The sequence below is a fragment of the Lotus japonicus genome, chromosome 3 (genome assembly GCF_012489685.1).
Source record: "Lotus japonicus ecotype B-129 chromosome 3, LjGifu_v1.2".
Classification (NCBI taxonomy): Eukaryota; Viridiplantae; Streptophyta; class Magnoliopsida; order Fabales; family Fabaceae; genus Lotus; species Lotus japonicus.
In genome coordinates, this window is record NC_080043.1 from 899056 (window position 1) to 918674 (window position 19619).

Genomic DNA, 19619 nt, shown 5'->3' on the forward strand with positions numbered 1-19619 from the left:
AAAAAAAATTCCGATTTTTAAAAAAAAATTAGATTACTTGGATTGATATCTAAGACTATATAAATAATAAGTAAATATATAGAAAAGGAAAAGAATTCAACATTACAAAAAAAGATATAGCAGTAGTGGTTTATTTAAGCACCTATTGAACTGAATTCAACATTACAAAAAAAAATTATGCAGAGCCTATCTAGCACCTATTGAACTGCTTAGCCTGCTCACAGAGTCTGGTTCTGAAGCAGTAGTGGTTTATTTTAGCACCACTCCACTCAGCTCATATGTCCTGCCCAATAAACTAATTACCACCACCGCCAAACCTTCCCATCATGTCTTTTGTAGATCCCATCTGCTTCATCAAGTTCATGATTTGCTGAGCATTCATATTTCTCGACAGGGCACTCATATCACCCTTCTTTGATGTCTTGAGCCCTTTCATTTTGCTCCATATCATCTTTGTCAAACGCTTGTATTCTTCCAACATCTCCATCACTTCCCTAACTTGATGACCAGAACCTCGAGCTATTCGCAAAATACGTGACTCATTCATGAGCTTTGGGTTTGAACTATCCAACTCTGAAACATTAGCAGTTAAAGATTAGCATATCAGAATGCGCTATTTCAATGAAAACCAGAATCTTCTATACATGAAGCTGATCTTTGTGACAATCAAATCACAATGCTTGCCTTTGTTTGTCATTGAATCCATCATTGTCATGTAACGCTTAATTTTTGCCTGGCCTTCTTTCTCACTGCCTTTGGGCATTAGTTCAGCACTAAATCCTGGAAGCATAGAAAACACCTACATAAACCAACTAAGAAATTAGCACAACGGAAGCCATTATTAGGTGATTATATAGAAACAGTCAAGTAAGTACTCATAAGTATTATGGTACATTAAATATCAAGGGCAGCCCGGTGCAATAAAGCTCCAGCTACGCATGTGGTCCGGGGAAGGGTTCAACCACATGGAATTGAACCCGTGACCTCAGTCACATGGCACCGACTCTTTACCGTTGCGCCAATGCTCCTCTTTAACATCAAATATTAAGGGGGTAAAACAAATGAATAAAACATAATAAGGTAATAACCTGGTTTAGAGGACCCATTTTAAGTATGTTCTGAAACTGCTCATACATCATCCTCAATGTGAAGTGTCCTTCTGACAGCTTCTCAAGCAGTTCAGGCTGTTGATCCCTAGGAACAACTCCATGAATTTTGTCCATAAGCCCAGACAAGTCACCCATGCCTAGTTCAAAATCAGTTTAATATGATTAAATAATATGACCTTGGACATACATAGGATGTCCTTAAAATTATAATGTATTGGGTGAAAAGAAAAAAGAAATGAAGAAATATGCACCTAATAGACGACTAACGAACGGCTTAACATCAAAAACTTCAACCTCATCCATATGTTCTCCAGTTCCAATGAATATGACAGGACTCTTTGTTGCTGCAACACTGCACGTATAAGATTAATAAGACTAATGTATCCAAACCACATATGCATATACAAACATTATATATACACAAAAGTATATAACAAACATTTATTTTAAAGGCATATAAAACTAATTTTCGAAATCCTTCAAATGGTGTATATATAATTTCGGCATTAATGTAGAATTCAAACCACGAGGATGGTTCAAATTGAGGTAAAATAAATTGCAATGCCCATGCATGTATGATTGCTAGACTAGAATTTGTTATTAGTTGTTGCTAATTTCATTTGTTTATGGCTGCAAAATTGATAGTAAACATGAAACAATTATTCTGAAAGTAACACTTACGCGCTAAGAGCACCACCACCCTTGGCATGGCCATCCATTTTGGTAACAATTACAGCTCCAACTGCGACACTCTGTTTAAATGCTTGGGCCTGATCAAAAGCAGCCTGGCCAATACTGCTATCCATAACAAATATAACAAGATCTGGGTTCTGAGCAATACGAAGAAAAGATATTACTATATTAGAATTCATTGGTTTTTGGAAATAGATGTCAAATGCATATAGCTTAAACAGGAAATACCGTTGCTTCCGAAATTTGGCGCATTTCTTCAAAAAGAGCAGCTTCTTGTTTGTGCCGCCCACTTGTATCAACAATTATAAGATCACAGTTTTCTTTCTTGAATCTCTCCACACCTTCCACAGCAATTTTCACAGGATCTGACTCCATATAGCTGTAGAAGAATGGAACCAGAGCAATGAACCAATTACTTAAGCATTGAAATGAAAGACAATGTAATGCAACGGGTATTAAAGGTTCCATAAACAAATGATATTAAGCACAACATACCATAACTCAATTGCAAGGACTTATACCAAGAAGAAAAATGGTTGAGTGTGGATACCCGCTTTCAGAAAATAAAGGAAAAAGAAAAATGTGAAATCCTAAGGCTGAACAAAAATCCATTGGGAGAAGAAAAAAAGGCTAAGTTTGCTTTATGTTAGTAGTATGATATCTTCCACATTACCAGCATATTTATAATGAGCCAACAATTTCCTTTTTCCTAGCTTTTACATTTTTCCCTAAGTATTATTTTTTTTCCTCTATTCGAGAACATGAGTACTATACTCATGTGCGCTCAGTTGTATTAGATCTGGCCCTTTAGAGGAAGTTAGTTTGTTAGCAGACTGTTAGTGAAAATTGTATATTGGTAATAGCTTGCTGGGTAAGCTACCTCATCAGCTCTATATAAAGAGAGCTTCTTAGTTTACAATTCAGTTAAAGGAAAATACACAATTCTATCATTTCTGATTTCTCTCTTAATATCTCTCTCTCTGATAGTTCTCTCTTTTTAACATCCTCCAACAGAAAACATGAAAGAAGGAAAAAATAATATCAAAGGTTATTACTTTTTTTAGAAATTAGAATCCAAAAAGGTAAATTGGAGGTGGGATTTCAAGAGTGCACAAGATAGGATATAATTTTATTTATGTTTTGGTCATTAAAACATGATTTAAACTTGCTCATATAATTGCCATTGCATGATTTGGCTATTTAAGCATGTTTAAAGCTTTGCTGTTGAGTTTTTCATCATTAATATTGTTTTTAATGATTATTTTTGCATGATTTAAGAGTTCATGAGTCGAGTTTGCAGGCACTCCACGAGTTTATCTAAACTATCGAGTTTGACAACCTTGATTCTGAGACAGCATAACATTGTACAGTATATGATCTTCAGGAAAGCAAGTACAATCTCCCATAACAACTACAGGCCATTCTCCTAGAAGAAACTCTTCAGATTGTATCTCAAGGAAGATTGTTCCTCTCATAGTTTCAGAATCAACTTAAAAATTACGATTTGTAATCAGAGGGCATGGACTAACCAAAAGAACATTAATAGACAGCATAGTCATCTATCTCCACTATGTCACTCCTCTTCAATGAGTAAGTACCATATTTCAAAATTGCATGCATGATACAACTGCAACACTAACCTATTAACAAATATCAACGAGAACCTTACCTTCCGTAGAAAGGGATCTTAGCTTTAGCGGCATTTTGCTTCAATTGATCAAATGCACCAGCTCTGAATGTATCTGCACAAACTAGAGCTGGCTTCCATCCTTTCTTCTGATGATAATGTGCATATTTTGTACAGGTTGTAGTTTTTCCAGAACCTGAATTTATTTTAACAAAAAATTATCATATATCACAATACTTGTGAACCTTTGAATTATTCAAAAACATGGAAAAGAATTATGAGAAATCTGAGAAAGTAAAATCTGAGAAATGCCACACATTGCTCAGAACAATGTACAAGTGCAGAATACAAAATTATGTCTGCGAGTGTCACTTAGTTGTGTCAGTTGAATAAAATCATTAAAAACATACGATAAGGAATCAGAAGTAAGCTTAATTAACAGGCAACAGACCTTGTAAACCAACGAACATGACCACACTTGTATTTCCTTTCTTGGGAGCGAAAGAGGGCTTCCCAGGATCCAGCATTTTGCAGAGCTCATTAAACACAGCCTAGAAATAGAATCAATGAAAAGCAAACAAGCATAAGCAATAATACACATAACCATTTATTTATTTACAATAAAATAAGAAAAGATTGTTGTACTTGTTGGATGATCTTGCGTTTGTCGTGACCGGCGGCGAGATGGTCAAGGTTGACAATCTTCTTGATGTTGGTCTGCATGTCGGCGACGAGCTTGAATTGAACATCGGATTGAAGAAGAGCTCGAGTGATCTCCTTGAGGCATTCGTTGAGGACCTTCTCGTCGATCACCGTGGCATTGCTCATCTGCTGGAGAGCACGCGAAATGCTCCCCCCTAACTGCGCTAGAACCATCTTGCCTTGCCTGATTCCACAAATCAATCACCGGATTAGGGTACCGAAACCACAATACAAGGTGAAGACAAAGGGGAAGCCCTATAAACTATGAAGCACAGACACCAGACACAACATCACAACATGACTAAAATCAAAAAAGTATGACACTAAGACCCCGCTTATTTATCTATATCAATCCTCTTGTTCAACTTGACTAGAAGCAGCACTAATTTCTAACATGATTTCAAACAAACATTCAAGGAAGAACAAAACAGTCTTAATGAAGAAACAATAAACAGAGAGAACAACAATGTAAAAGCAGCACTCAACAAGGGGTGCAAAAATATAATACTAAAAAAATAAGGGGCTAGAAAACTAAAGAGTACACTCATAACAATGAAGAACAAACAATACTATTTTGATTTTTGACAATGAAAACAGGAACAAGTGTGAAAAGATCTCACCTTTAACTCCTTAGGCGAGCGGCGATGAACGGAGGAAGTTGAATGAAAGGAAGATGACCGGTGAAGGAGGAAGGATGCTGGGAAGTGGTGGCGTGAATGGCAGGGAAGGTTTTGTGAAGTATGTATGAATACCCAAATAATTTAAAATATACTCGGTTTGTTATTAAGAAGATTAAAAAAAAAATTGAACCAATAAGATAAAAATTTGTTCATATATATCTCTATTTTTTTTTTAAAACCATATATCTCTATCTTAGAATTTCAAGAAAGAATTTATTAATGTTTTTTTCAAATAATATCTTTGTAAGAGCAATAAATAAGAAAAATATATATTCTAAATTTTAAATAGGAAAATGAATAATAGTTTTCTAAAAGTTAATAAAATTAATTGCACTCATATTCATTAGTTTTCTTTTAGGTGAGCCTCGTCTTTATGAAAACCTAGTCTGGCTTGGTAGTCTATTTAAAATTGGCTTAATTGCAACTTTGGTCCCCGACGTTTACCAATGCCACGATTTTGGTCCCCCACCTAATTTAATTACATGGATGGTCCCCGACGTTGTAGGTCGTGTGCAACGTTAGTCCTACCGTTTATTTCTTAATGGAGGAGACTTATGTGGACGTCTAGTTGGAGAGAAAAAGAAGGTATGAGGAGAGAGGGAAGCACGTGAGTATCACGTGAACTCACGTGAACCTTATATGAACCCATTATACCCAAATCTGAAACCCTAGGGATCTAAATCATGTTACCTTCTTCGTTCTAAGGAGGTCAGGGGTTTGGGTATAATGGGTTCAGATAAGGGTCATGTGATACTCACGTGCTTCCCTCTCTCCTCATACCTCATTTTTCTCTCCAACTAGACGTCCACGTAAGTCTCCTCCATTAAGAAATAAACGGTAGGACTAACGTTGCACACGACCTACAACGTCGGGGACCATCCATGTAATTAAATTAGGTGGGAGACCAAAATCGTGGCATTGGTAAACGTCGGGGACCAAAGTTGCAATTAAGCCTTTAAAATTCTATTTTATATAAGACGTTCGAGTAGATCAATAAATTTTTATGTAAATCAACAAACTTACATGAAAATGACCTAAAATATAGTAAAATCAATTTTATCATATGAGTCAAATTAAATAGGTTTATCAGTCCATTTATAAAGAGACATATATGGTTAAATCATTGTATATTCTAACATGCTTAAGCATATAATTAAGTTGATGAGTAGATTAAGATATTATAAAAAATCCAATGTAAAAATAATAAAATAAATTTATATTAATTACATTGATTTGAATGAGTTGGTCTATTATGCTTACAAGACTTTTTGAGTGGCATAAATTTAACATTTTTAACTGCTTTTAAAAAAGCTTCGACCTTATGTATTTACCAATTTGGCTTGGTCTGACCTAAGCCTTGATGTTTGTCGCTAAGAACATTCATAGGACGAGCTGGGACATGTTCGACTTGACTTTCATTCGACCCTGAATATTGATCGAGTCAGTTTTTAAACCTAAACTTGTCACTAGACCTGAAGAAACCCGATGAGGCTCGAGTTTAACAAAGATCAGGCCACAAAAGGACGAATCTGAGTTGGGCCGAAAGACAAATTGAATGTCAATTTCAAATTTCTTCTATGAATTGTAAATACTTATCATTCTGTAAAAAAAAAAACTATAATCCTATTAATGAATTATGAAAGAACCTAAATCATAAATGTTTCATAACAAGATACTAAACTAGAAAAAATAATACAAATTTTATTTACTTGAAACCTAACTATTAGGGCTCGTTTGGCACGCCGTATTAGGCATGATAGTATAAGCTTATACAATACATTATGAGTTTATCCATTGTTTGGTGATGACATTGTATTGTATAAGCTTATCCATCAAAGTCCCCTTATACGTTAAAATGACGTATTATTTAATCCATCATGTGAGTGATGGATAAGACATGATAAGGTTGCGACGTATAAGTCACCATCACCACCACCCTCTATTGCTGCCAACTTACACCACCATTGGCACCACCACCACCACCACCACCATCCGATCACCGCCGCCGCCGCCACCACCGCCCTACCGTCACCACTGGTGTTGCCACCACCACCACCACCGCCGCCCTACCGCCACCACCACCATAATCGCCGCCACCACAACCCTATCGCCACCACCACCATAATCGCCGCCACCACCGACACCACAACCACCACCCTATCGCCACCACCACCACCACCACCATTGCCTCCACCCTCCACCGTCACCACCACCCTACTAAGCCGCCACCGCCTTACTACCACCACCACACTCTATCGTCGCCAACACCACAACCACCATCGCTGCCACCACCGCCACCACCGATGTTGCCGCCACCGCCACCGCCCTACCGCCACCACAACCACCACCCTATCGCCACCACCACCATAATTGTCGCCACCACTCTATTGCCACCACCGACACCACAACCACCACCCTATCGCCGCCACCACCACCACCATTGCCTCCACCCTCCACTGTAGCCGCCACCGCCTTACCACCACCACCACCACCCTATCATCACCACCACCACAACCACCATCGCTGCCACCACCACCACCAACCTATCTCCACTGTCACCACCACCGCCACCAACACCAACCTACCACCATTGCCACCACCACCACCAACCTACCACTACTTCCATCACCACCGCCACCACCGTTATAATCACCTCCATATTTGATTTTTATTTTATATCATTATTCAATACTTCATTAAACATAAAATTGCATTAATTTAAACGATATGGTAAATTATACAGTGTATGTCCAAACGCTGTATAGTATAAGAAAATTATCAGGGCTTATACTATCAGGCCTAATACTATCAGGCCTTATACTATCAGGCCTTATACTATACGTCACACCAAACGGGTCCTTAATGAAAATATACAGAACTGTGTTTTAGAGTTAGTGGGTAAGAAGTGTTTATAGGATGGGTTGGACTTGACTTTTACTCGACCATAAATATTGTTGGATTCCATTTTTAAATTCGAACACGTTCCTAGACCAAAAGAATTCCTATGAGATGTAGTTTTAAGGGATGTGGATCAGGATTAGTCATTGGACAGAGTCGGGTCCTATACTCCCCTACTTGTCGCAACTCGACCTACTACCATCCCTACCCGTGAAAGACGCAGTGGGGGGCAGTACAGGAATTTCCATTATTTGTAATGGGCCTGATTTTGGACCCGGTATTGTAACCCATGTTACGTTTCTATTTTCGTAATTATCTCTCTCAGATAGATTATGTAATGCAACTGTCACCGTTGATGTTCCTGCTAGTGGCTGTGAATAGATAGATATGGCAGTTTCAGTTGTTGGAGGAGGTTGGAGGTTTCTGTGTCACCGGAGGGAAAACCCACCAAACTCACCCTTGTTCCTCCAAAGCCCAATGCCAATTCGCTTCTCCACAACTACAACGAGCTGGTCTTGTGTTATCCCTCGAGCTCGGGACCCCAAAACAGGAGAACAAAACTCCACCAACACTTCTCAAGTAAAATCTCCCTTTTTCTTTATCTTATTTATCACCTCAATTTTCTTCTGAAGTTATCTTATTGTTTGCTAATACACATGTATTTTTTTTCTTGGTATGTTGTACACTAGGTGGAGGATTTAGTATATGTTGCAAAACTAGCAGCGGGTTCTTTTGTGGGTGCTGGTGCAGTCAAGTATGGCAGTGCTGTTTTCCCTGAGATTACAACTCCCAACCTTGTTCTTGCTCTAAGCATCATCTTAACTCCAGTGGTTGTTGCTGTCTTGCTTTTGATCAAGGAAAGTCTCGCAAAGCCGTAGAGAGACATTGTTTATTCGTGTCTGAAACAAAACAGTGTTATACAATACCATTTGTATTTTGTATGTTATCATAATGTTTTTGTATGGTTGGTTTGTAACTTTGTATAATGGACATCACCAGTGCCAAAAAAGAAAGGACACAGTTGTCGAATAAATCTAGTATTGATACCTAAATATTCGATCTCAGGTTATTAGTGGTATAAGTGGCAGTTATTCAGCTGAATTTGTGGAGCTGGTATTTGGAAAAAGGATCTTTGAAACTAAACACCTAAACTAAACATAAGGATTCACTTAATAACGACTAATGCAAACGGACCTTTAACACGCACTTGAAGGCAACAGGTGAACGAAACTATCTTTATGAATTGAGATAAAAGTTAGTTTAAGTCACTAGTATCCAAACACACTAATTTTCGCTCAAATAGGGGTTGGATATATACTAGTTTTCACTAGTGCAACCTCCTCGTAAAGTACAATTTGAAGATCCTTGAACAAGTTATTCTTTATATACTAGTTTTCACTAGTGCAACCTCCTCGTAAAGTACAATTTGAAGATCCTTGAACAAGTTATTCTTTATAAGTTGTATTGTGCCAAAATTTACAAGTAAAATAAATAAAAGAATAAGCATGGCTTCTTGTTTGATTTTGCTGCGCAGTTAACAATTTTCAGTTAAAGCATCTGAAAAAAATATCTGAATACTCCCTTCCCATCCAGTTGTTGCTGGAATCATTACAACTCAAGCTCTAATTAGAAGAAATACTACATCCCGAAGTCTCCGGACCACCTAGTAAATAATAATCCTATGGGACTAAAGATTATCTTTCAGCCACTTCAGAGCTCCATTTGCCACAGACCTGCAAGTTTCAGTAGTGGTGAGTTTTAGTGAAATCAGCAAATGCACAAAACAATCGCCAAAGATAAACCAGTACAGTTCAACATTTCTCTTCCAGTCAAAACATTTGTGAGAACTCAAGCAATAATAAAAACTAAAAAGCACCATAGCAGTAGCCACAACCTCAGTTCCTATATGTATTATTTACTCGATGAGAAAGAGACTCTTGTCAACGAATTAGTTTACTAGAGAAAATAGCATTGGAGTACACAAAACAATTGTATATAAAGAACATAACCCCAGATCAAACTTATTTAAGGACAGTATCATGAGTCCTTTTCGTAACTCATTGTATATAAAGGATTAGTCAGTTCCATGCTACTAAAACTGATTTTTTTTTTTTTTGCTTTTGCATAAAATGTGAAAGTCAGAACTAGAATTTTTCTACTTATGAAAACTACAGGCTCTCTACCAATTGATGAAAAAACAAATAAAAAGAAAAAAATTGTAAACTATTACCCAGCCAAGTCCTTTAATTGATTCCAAATATCATTTTGTTCTTCTGAATTTTCTGCTACTGTTGGTGATGGACTTTCAGGTTTTTGAGCTACAGGACTTTCTGAACTTCCAGCTGCAGAAGGTTAAACATCATGATTCACAACTCAAATATCAACAGTCTACTCACTACATTGTAAGATTTCTCTATTGTAGACATTTTGAAAATACAAACTTCATATGCTTAAGATAGATTTTAGATGTCAAATGACTAACTGTTCCTATAGATTGTTGGATAGGGACAGCGGGGGGAAAAGAACAGATATGCAAATAATAAAGAAGCCACCTACTGGAAGATTGAGTCCGAGGACGGGATTTTGAACGACTGCTTGTTTTGTCAACTATCGAACCAAGTTCTTCAAGCAACTCACGTTCCTGCGTACTGAAGGTGCAAAGCAGGGGTGATTCATATCAAACTTCTCAGATGGACTACAAAATAATCTATGGAAAGAGGGAGCAACAGAGATGATCAAAATTATAAAATGACTTATTACCTAATACGTTTTGGTATTGTAACTTTGACTGTAAATAAGTGGTCACCACGTATTGATGGTTTGTTTAATTTTGGCACACCTTTCCTCGCTAGAACGAGGACATCTCCAGGTTGGGTACCAGCAGGTATTTGTAGCTCAGCAATGCCTTCAACTGTCTTTACCTGATTAGGTGCCAAAAATTCAACCATTGATGGTAATGCCACAAGGCAACAAGCCACATCAGTGACGCCACACCCAAAAAAATGCTAAGTGAAATAGAATTTAATATCCAGCAAATATCGAAAACACAAAATCTTATTAAAAAAGGTCAAACATGTGAACAAAAAAACAAAAGGAGACATCAGTTCTGATTTTTTCATGCGTCACTAGTGAGGCAACAAAAATGGTTGCAGGTGAAATAACAAAACCTTGTCCTGCAATTACTCTACCTAGCCATGATTCCGTTCAAAGGAAGGTATGGTATAATTATCAATCCATTACCATTTTATAGGCAGATATAGCACTATTATTGCACAAAATATTTTACTTAAGACCAAGCCTGAATAGGATATTAGTGAACAACGAGCAAAATGTCATGTTCTACACAAGGATATCAAAGAAAACTACATCGATATTGCAACTGAAAATAGACCAAAATAAAACTTTGGTGAAAGTATAGACAACTACAAGTGTAATTCCAGCCAATTAAAGAAAATCCAAAAAATACTCAAGCTCGAAATTAGTAAATTAATTTACCTTCGTGACAGTCCCCAGTATAGCATCTAGATAACTGATTGATATTGTTGAGCGGAGATTAATGTCATCCCTTTGAATTCCTGGTATCTCTTGGACATCAAGATATACATAAAGATCTCCTGGAGGGCCCCTGCTATGACAAGAAGATCAATAGCCACTTCTAAATCATTTTATCATGCAACCATATAGCTAGAATTCACAGACAAGTAAACCATTTTGATAGAGACATTTAGGATGCCCTCTTTGGGAAGTTACATGAAAAATAGGGGACATTTGTCCCTGAGCAGCAGGACTTGCTCCAGCACAGGATTTTTCATGGCTTCTGAGCAGGTGTCCTTTGTAAATGTATTATGTCTTTGCTTTCTTTATATCTATTTGTTTAAGATTAAAGAGGACGGATACTAATCCTCCTTTTACTTTATAATAAGACACTTCACTCCTTCTAGAAATATTTCATCTTTCATCAAAGCGTGAGCAAAACTTACTGACTGATGGCAACATGTATATCATGTAGCAAATACACTAAAAGCATTACACAAAAAGCATATCATATAACTTAAACTTCAATCCAATAACTGACCAAAGACTTTCACAATGAGAAGGCCATAAATAGTTAAATACAGCATACCCTCTAGGTCCAGCATCACCTTCCCCAGTAACTCTTAAAATACTGCCTGAGCTAACCCCTGGAGGAACTTTAACTTTTATATTTTTCTTAACCCTTATGCGTCCTTCACCACTGCATTTCCGACAATATTCAGATATGACTTCACCATCCCCTCCACAGCTTGGACAAACTGAAACCTAACATTGAATTAGAGATTAGAATAGTACTCTCCAGCATAGAATAATTACAATATCATTATCTTATGTAAGAAATCCGTGTACAAAATGAAGATAGATGAAGTAATCAAAGCAAATGAAAAGATATACCACTTATTCCCAAAAGTCAAACATGAGAGTCACAGGAATTCATAAAAATAGAAGGAAAAGTATAAAGGCACGTGCAGAATAATTTCACAATGTAAGAACTTAATTTGTCCGCGTATCAATTTTCTTACCACACCAAACAATTAAGTTTGGTTCTGCACTGTATGCACAGCATCTCATAAGAAACATATTGATCAACAGTTCAACACAAACTTCATCAGAGGTTATATTTCAAGTTACAACCTCTGTAATGTAATTACTCATCAAGTACATCTTATCAAAAAATTATTCAACAAGTATTTCTCATGGGACTGAACTCAAATTTCAAAGAACTTTTATTTAAAACAAACCAATGATATCAGTATTGAAGAGAAGGATTCACCAAAATAAATTCATTGGTCAATTTACTTTTATCCATTTTTTTATTTTCCTTCTTTGGTTGGGGGACCAGGGGCATAGGTTACAGGATTTTGGTTTACTTGTCTCTTCCATAGTCATTCCATGCAACAAATGGGATTCTTTTTGCAAGAACTACTAGAGTGGTAATCAATTTCATCGAAGAATACACGTTAGCAGGAAAAATTAAAAGTTCCAGTTTGATTACAAATAATGAAGAGTTCTCATTACTTTTTCTTCACAGCAGCACAACATACGAAATTGAGAAAAAATAATAACCAGACCCATTGGGCAAAGAACTCAAATTACCTGTGAGAACAATCCAAAAGGTGTTTGTTCAGTCCTCATCACCTGACCCCTCCCACCACAAGTTGCGCACACTCTCTTCTTGGACCCTATCTTGGCTCCGGTACCCGTACAGACTTCACATGTTTCCAAATGCGAAAGATCGAATTCTTTCTCTGTTCCAAAAATTGCCTCAGAAAACTCCAATGAGAAATCATACCTGTTGACATTTGAGTCAAAAGTTTTCTTAATTTACAGCAAACTCATTAAAAGTTTGAAAGCTGTAATGTTAGCATAATTACATATGTAGAACTGTCAAGTCACATATTCTGATTACTGAATTGATATGAGAACATGACATTAAATATTTAAATGTCAGGACATCATATAATAATTAGAAAAAGATATTACTGATAAAATTCCCGTGTTTAAATTTTATGTAAAAATATCTAAGTATTAACTTATTGTTCACACAGGGATGTTAATAGCACCCTATAACAGCGCTATAGCGGTGGTGCAGTGCGGAGTGGCGGCCAGGTGTGACGGCTTTTAACCTAAAGAGGCCCCTGAAAAACAAAACTTCCGTTTTACACAGCCCCCTTCCACCTTTCTTCTCCCTTAGACCCTTATTCCTGCACCTCCTTCTTCCCAGTCCTTCTTCCTCCTTCTTCAGTGTAGCGGCCATCCCGCTATGCACTATACCACTATAGTGATTTTAGGGTCGGCCACTACGCACCGCTATCCAGGACTGACAACCTTGGTTTCACATTGACTCCTTTCCCCTAATCCCCCACCTTCCAAAACCAAAGCATTAGATCTTGGAGTTTTCTTTGTATTCTCTTAGTGGTTTGATGCTTTGTATCTTAAGGACGAGCATTAATATGTTATAGGTGTTATTGGTAGGCTTAAATGTACCCCAAGGGTGTTTGACCGAGATTAATAATATAAATTAGGGTCTAAATCAGTGATATGTATAAAATATTAAACCATTCTGGGTAGTTAAATAGATATTTATTTTCCAGTGATGGATCTTTATTTCGACTTTCTCTCTCCTTGAAAACCTACACAAGCTACAACAACTGAACTCTATCCCACTAAGTGGGATGGGTTATATGTATTAAACAAGGTCCATCAAGATCTATCAAAAACTAAATTTTACAAAAACCAATTTAGAAATATGGTCTTTTCATGACACTAAGCCATTTTTATTTTAAGTAGCTAAATATAATAATCATTCAATTGACTAACATCGCCAAAACAAAAATATCCAACTATGACAGCACAACTCACCGGATGTCTTCACCCTTAGTAACAGTTCTACGACGTTGTGTTCCAAATCCAGTTGGATCCATGCCACCAAAGCCACCCATATTTGGCCCAAAAAATGTCTCAAATAAATCGAACGGATTGGTCTGCAAGGAAAATATTGTTAAATGTAAATCTACCTTATAGAAGCAACAAAAGAAGGGTAGATAGAGTAAAAGACATTAGACAACTTCAACGAGCATGCATTTCAATTATTTCCCAAAAAGAAGGCAACATATGTTCATAGGAGCTATTGGTACTTGAGCAGTAATTCTCCTAGGAAGGAAGCTTTTATCATCCCTTCAGCTATGTAATTATACCTAGAGTTACATACGAAAGAAACAAGCAAAAAATAAATATTGAATACCGTATAGGCACTTGATCCAGCTCCCACGGTACTCTTAACTCCTGCCTCACCATATTGATCATATAAAGCCCTCTTTTTATCATCTGATAGCACCTGACAGTGTGGTAATTCAGAATTCAAGAGCTAATATGATAAATAACATTAAGGCCCTAAATGGAATCAAAAAACATTGATAGACATGGTGTAGTTTCCATGGTGCATACCTCATATGCATTGCTAATTTCTTTGAACTTATCAGTGGCACCAGGTTCCTTGTTGACATCAGGATGGTACTGGAGAAAGATAAACACGAAATGATATTAGGTTCAGTTCAGTGCATATATATATATATATATATATATATATAGTTTTTCAATTTCCAATAAAATAGGGAGATTGGAATAATAATAATAATAATAGTACCTGACGGGCTAACCTTCGATAAGCGGCTTTGATTTCCTTGACGGTGGCGGATTTGGGGACACCGAGAGTGTTGTAGTAGTCGGCGGAGGCAGCGAAGACGGTGTGAGAGCGCCTGGTTGTTCTGCCAGAGACCTTGGAATTGAAGGAGTTGGAGTTGAAGGAGAGAGAAGAGAAAAGAGGAAAAGAGGAATGAATGGAGAGGTTGTTGGAGCGGAAATTGATCCCGCCGCATAAGCATGAACTGGCGGAGGAGCGCGGCGGAATTGGGAGCGGAGAGAGTGATGTAAGCGCCATTGAATGAGTGAATGGAAGAAGAAGAAGAAGAAGAAGAAAGAGGATTAGGAGTGAAAACGGTTAATTTTGATCATGATTGTTTACCCACCCAGTTGTTGTTGTTCTTCTTCTTCTACTGTGGGCTGTGGGTGTAACCAGAAAGGAAGAGACTGCGTGGGACTCACAAGATAAGTTGTGGTGTTGCGCCTCGCAACGATGCAAACTTTAATATTGTGATTAGGGAAAGCATCAAAGAGGTTTTGTTTTGCCTTTCATTGGATGATTCAACATACAATCCTTTTATTTTATTTTTTATTTTTTATTTTTTTCTTGTAGGACTTTCCTCACTCTCACATTCCATCCCTTTTAGAGGATCTTTTTAGAATTTGTATGTTCTTTTGTACTTTCTTTGGATTTGTTCATCATTAGCAAAAGAGTTCTTATGTTATTTTATTTTATCGCTTGTTGAATACATCGATTAACACCATAAAATTAAAGAATTCTTATACGTAGACATATGTTTTGTATCGACATTTAATCAGCGGCTTGCGACGGTTATATTTGTATCAAATCACTCCAAAAACATATCTTTATTGTGCATTTTAGGTAGTTTAGAGGAAGTTGGTGCTAAGAAAGTTAAACAAGTTGGAGGAAGTTAATCACAATAAATGGGGAAGTATCCTTATGTCATATTTTTCAAGAAGTAACAATGTTGTTGATAGCTTAACTAATGGCTTTTTTCATCCTAATTTTGCAACCAAATTCAAGAAGTGAGTGCGTAGTACGATCTTTTCATTCAAAAATATTTGAAAAAAAAACAGATTTCTATTGAAAATGTTTGAGAAAAGGGTTTGTCTAAATGACTCGTGAAAAAACTTAAGTTAAATCACTATTGGCTTAAGTGAACCAATGATATTTTAAGATAAGTTTAACTTTTAACTCACTTACCTTAAATATTATTGGTCTAAAGTCACTTAGTCAACTTCTTGAGGAAAAGAAAGAGAGGTATAGTTTTTTTTTTTTTTTTAAGAAGCTGAATCATTAATTAATCAAAGTGAGGCATAGAAGCCAATACATCGGCATCAACTAGAGGGAAGAGAGGTATAGTTGTTGGTCCTTTTGGTTTGGCTTTACTCTATCGCACAAAGAGCATTCTCCTTTCTCTTCGTTCCTTTGTCTAGAGGCGGATATGTAAATACTAAATAGTTTTCATTAAGCTTCGCTCCAGTTTATTTTCATAGAAAAACAATGCATTTGAAAGGTCAAGCCTCCGAAGGGCAATAAAACATGACTTATGGTAACAGACTAACTTTCCCAACTCCCAAACTGATCTTGAGCATTTGATTACAGTATAATTGATGCTAAAAAACCCCCAATCCAGAGGGGAATAAATAACCGAATTATTAACTCACGAATAATCTTACTTATAATGTCATTCTATTCCACATGGATAAGATACCCCTGAACTAGGACCAGCTACTATTCCTTGGCCTACAGGAGCTACACAAACTGTAACAATAAACAATACATACTTTTTTATGGATAAAAAAAAACACCAGATATAATCAATCAACCGGATACAGCTATTTTACTGCCTCGATTATGATAACACTCTACAAATTGATTGCATTAGAATTTAGAAGGCATCGGGAGGGAAACGCCCAGGAAAAGGGTTGTACTGTTGTGCCTGGTTCAAATGCATTCTCAAAGTATAGTTACTCACCTGTCAACAAAGCCAAAGATAAAGCAGTCATCAGCATGCACAAAAAAGTCATTAAGATACATTTTTTCAGGGGGGGGGGGGTTAATCTAGATTTCCATGCATGTTTGGAAACTCTTATACATCTCATTCTGAAGCCAGAATCAATTCTGGGGAGAAGCATCATTGAGTAACTTCTGGGTTTCATAAATGATTCTGATGAAAGAAAAAATTATCTAAAGTTCTAAACATACGATTCATTGACCATTTTTTCCCTAGTAACCACTTTGATTAAAACAATGGACCAATTTCAGCATTATGTTAAGATGCAATAAATCCAGAGTTGGCTCAACCCACTTTTCAACATGTGAACGAAAAAATCCCCACAATAACTTGAAAGACCTGTGATTGATTGTAGGTGGTACCATGGTAGATTTATTACCAAGTCTCAATCCTATGATGAGGATTACATGGAAGCTAATCTAAGGCCTTAGATGCACTTCCATGTATCAATAAATATTAAAGATTACGCTTTAGGAATGGACCATCAATCTCCATGGTCATCATCACTATGCCATGTCTATTAATACAATTTAAGCATTCACATCATTTCCTCCTTCCCTCTTCCATTATACAGAGGGGAGGGATTCAAAAGTTTATTTAGAAGTTAGTTGAATTCCCAAAGTTTTAAAACCAAGTTATGATAAGTATTGAAATGTTTTGATCAAAGGGTGAAATGTGTGATAAGAACGGAGATAAAGCCAATCTCTAACCTCAAGAGTTCTGATCTGCTCCTGATATTGAGACACCAACTGCTTCAACTGCTGCAACTCTTGGTTCTTTGCCTCATAATCAGAAAGGCGTTCAAGCTGGATTCTAAATGCACTTTTGAAACAATTTTTCTCCTTAGTCAACACTTCAATTTGATCCTTCAGCATCAAATTTTCCTGAAAAAAAAAACATCTGCTCACAACTGCTATACAAGCTCAATCCTTCAGTAATTAATATCTATCATCCAACCACGGCTTCAATAATCTGTTGATTCTGTTCCCCTATCATATATCAACACATTTACTTAACTACAGCAAGATGACAAGACATCAAAGACAGGGTTGTTTTAATACAAATTTCAAATGCAGCAGGCACCTGGCTAACTAACTCAGTTGTATCCACAGCAAACTAGTCTATTCTACTCAATAACCGAATTCACAAATTCACAAGACCAAAATCCTAATGGGGTGTACAAAATAATAAAAGCAATCACAGCACGAAAACATACACTTTGAAGAGCAGTCGTTGCCTCGGAGCCTGCATGCGCAGTGATCGATTTCTCCAGAACCTCAAGCAGCCTAGCAGCACGTGCCCTGGCATCATCCACACTAGCAGCAAACGACATTTCCCTGACGAACAAGTCAATCCATTCCGCTCCATCAGCAGGCAGATTGTTGGAAGCCGCCTGATTCCCAGAAGCCGAAGCAGATGCAGAAGCAGCAGCAGCATCCCCATTATCTTCCAATGCACCTCCACCTAGTAACAAACACAAACACACTCAATTTCTTTACGATTAAGTCACAAAATGCTAATAAACAACTTAGACCCGATAACAAACATCCAAATGAAATTGCATAAAAACACATAAAAAAAATCCTATTGAATCATAACATGCTTCTTCCCTTAAAACAAAAAGTGACAATCAGCTATATGATTTTGCATAAAACATTATGGTACCTGTCTCGACATTAGCCTCGGATTGCGGAGCAGTTCCAGAATTATCATCAGCAGATCCCAAACACAGACCGTGCAGGCTTTTGATAGCAGCATCAAGATCATTGCCGCATTCTTGAAGTGCCCTCTCAAGGACCTAAAATCGAAATCATCCATCAATTACAGTTCACAACACGTTAACCGATTCATACAGCAATGAATGATAATGATATTAGGATAATAACAATAATAGTAATTTGTGAAATCAAATTGGGAACCTGATCATCCATGTGAGGGAAAATGGAGCGAAGGTGATCGAGGAGGGTGGTGGAGGGAAGGGAAATACGAATAGGGGAAGAGGAGGAAGAACAACGGAGCCTCTTGGAAACAGTGGTAGGTGGTGAAGGAGGAAGGTCTTCGAAGAAAGATCTCTTGCTTCCGCACACCGCAGCAGACATCGTTCACGAGTGCCTCGTCTTTCTTCTTCTTCTTCTCCTTCCTTTTTTGCCTCTGTTCTTCCCCAAATTGATGATTGATTCCAATTCAATCTGAACAAAATTAGGGTTTGAAAGGGGAATTTTCCGATTTTTCTTCTATTCTTCTTCTCTCTGCGATGTGGTGGGATGTTGTTGTTGTTATATACTTGTCTTTGGGGTGTTGGAGAGGAAAACGAAAACCAGGGTTATCTGCCCTGTAGGGAAAGTTTCGTGCGTCTTCTTGTCTTGTATTGTTTCTATCGTCACTCACTATCTTCTACCCGTTTATTTATAAATGAAAATAAATTGAAATTTTTGATACAAATAGTATGTTAATTAACCTCCTTAATTGAAATCACTATTAAAAGATTAAGGATGATTGATTACTATTTTGTAAAATTGTTTCCAAATTTTAAAAACAAAGAAGAATATCTCGTTTATTTTGGTGAATAAAGGAATTTAAATATAAGAAAGCGAAAATTTAAAAGGACCAATACAACAATGTCGGTCTGAAGTAAGAGAATGACTCAAATTAGTTGAGGGTGAGGATCAAAATTGAAGACTAAACTGAAATCGCA

At 37.0% G+C, this 19619-nt stretch overlaps 4 protein-coding genes across 4 annotated transcripts; 1 reads left to right on the forward strand and 3 right to left on the reverse strand.

The window, feature by feature from the left end:
* Positions 1-58: 58 nt before the first annotated feature.
* On the reverse strand, positions 59-4871 carry LOC130745552 (signal recognition particle subunit SRP54 2-like). Its single transcript, XM_057597859.1, has 10 exons — positions 4752-4871; positions 4075-4315; positions 3881-3980; positions 3472-3625; positions 2031-2181; positions 1791-1939; positions 1361-1461; positions 1089-1246; positions 685-799; positions 59-573 (listed from the first exon to the last, which is right to left on the reverse strand). Exons 2-10 carry the CDS (start codon positions 4303-4305, stop codon positions 296-298), a joined length of 1437 nt encoding a protein of 478 aa, XP_057453842.1. The 5' UTR covers positions 4306-4315; positions 4752-4871; the 3' UTR covers positions 59-295.
* Positions 4872-8042: 3171 nt separating this feature from the next.
* Positions 8043-8761, forward strand: LOC130748029 (uncharacterized). The gene is made up of 2 exons (XM_057601116.1): positions 8043-8288; positions 8399-8761. Exons 1-2 carry the CDS (start codon positions 8097-8099, stop codon positions 8585-8587), a joined length of 381 nt encoding a protein of 126 aa, XP_057457099.1. The 5' UTR covers positions 8043-8096; the 3' UTR covers positions 8588-8761.
* Positions 8762-9140: 379 nt separating this feature from the next.
* Positions 9141-15398, reverse strand: LOC130748028 (uncharacterized). The gene is made up of 11 exons (XM_057601115.1): positions 14890-15398; positions 14691-14759; positions 14488-14580; positions 14106-14227; positions 12840-13035; positions 11833-12008; positions 11205-11334; positions 10470-10630; positions 10266-10357; positions 9940-10051; positions 9141-9442 (listed from the first exon to the last, which is right to left on the reverse strand). The coding sequence occupies exons 1-11, from the start codon at positions 15181-15183 to the stop codon at positions 9397-9399; spliced, it is 1491 nt and encodes a 496-aa protein (XP_057457098.1). The 5' UTR covers positions 15184-15398; the 3' UTR covers positions 9141-9396.
* Positions 15399-16517: 1119 nt separating this feature from the next.
* Positions 16518-19301, reverse strand: LOC130748432 (uncharacterized). The gene is made up of 5 exons (XM_057601655.1): positions 18844-19301; positions 18590-18722; positions 18141-18388; positions 17635-17808; positions 16518-16885 (listed from the first exon to the last, which is right to left on the reverse strand). The coding sequence occupies exons 1-5, from the start codon at positions 19021-19023 to the stop codon at positions 16799-16801; spliced, it is 822 nt and encodes a 273-aa protein (XP_057457638.1). The 5' UTR covers positions 19024-19301; the 3' UTR covers positions 16518-16798.
* Between the last annotated feature and the right edge of the window lie 318 nt (positions 19302-19619).

Excerpts from the sequence above, each read along its gene's own strand:
- LOC130745552 (XM_057597859.1), bottom strand. The coding sequence starts at position 4,305 with ATGGTTCTAGCGCAGTTAGGGGGGAGCATTTCGCGTGCTCTCCAGCAG. Across the intron at positions 2,182-3,471 it reads AAGATCCCTTTCTACGGAAG|CTATATGGAGTCAGATCCTG; the intron begins GTAAGGTTCTCG and ends ATTCTTCTACAG. Across the intron at positions 1,940-2,030 it reads GCCAAATTTCGGAAGCAACG|AACCCAGATCTTGTTATATT; the intron begins GTATTTCCTGTT and ends CGTATTGCTCAG.
- LOC130748029 (XM_057601116.1), top strand. The coding sequence starts at position 8,097 with ATGGCAGTTTCAGTTGTTGGAGGAGGTTGGAGGTTTCTGTGTCACCGG. Across the intron at positions 8,289-8,398 it reads ACTCCACCAACACTTCTCAA|GTGGAGGATTTAGTATATGT; the intron begins GTAAAATCTCCC and ends GTTGTACACTAG.
- LOC130748028 (XM_057601115.1), bottom strand. The coding sequence starts at position 15,183 with ATGGCGCTTACATCACTCTCTCCGCTCCCAATTCCGCCGCGCTCCTCC. Across the intron at positions 13,036-14,105 it reads ACTAAGGGTGAAGACATCCG|GTATGATTTCTCATTGGAGT; the intron begins GTGAGTTGTGCT and ends AAATGTCAACAG. Across the intron at positions 11,335-11,832 it reads GGTGATGCTGGACCTAGAGG|GGGCCCTCCAGGAGATCTTT; the intron begins GTATGCTGTATT and ends TTGTCATAGCAG.
- LOC130748432 (XM_057601655.1), bottom strand. The coding sequence starts at position 19,023 with ATGTCTGCTGCGGTGTGCGGAAGCAAGAGATCTTTCTTCGAAGACCTT. Across the intron at positions 18,723-18,843 it reads TCCCTCACATGGATGATCAG|GTCCTTGAGAGGGCACTTCA; the intron begins GTTCCCAATTTG and ends TTTCGATTTTAG. Across the intron at positions 17,809-18,140 it reads CAACGACTGCTCTTCAAAGT|GAAAATTTGATGCTGAAGGA; the intron begins GTATGTTTTCGT and ends TTTTTTTTTCAG.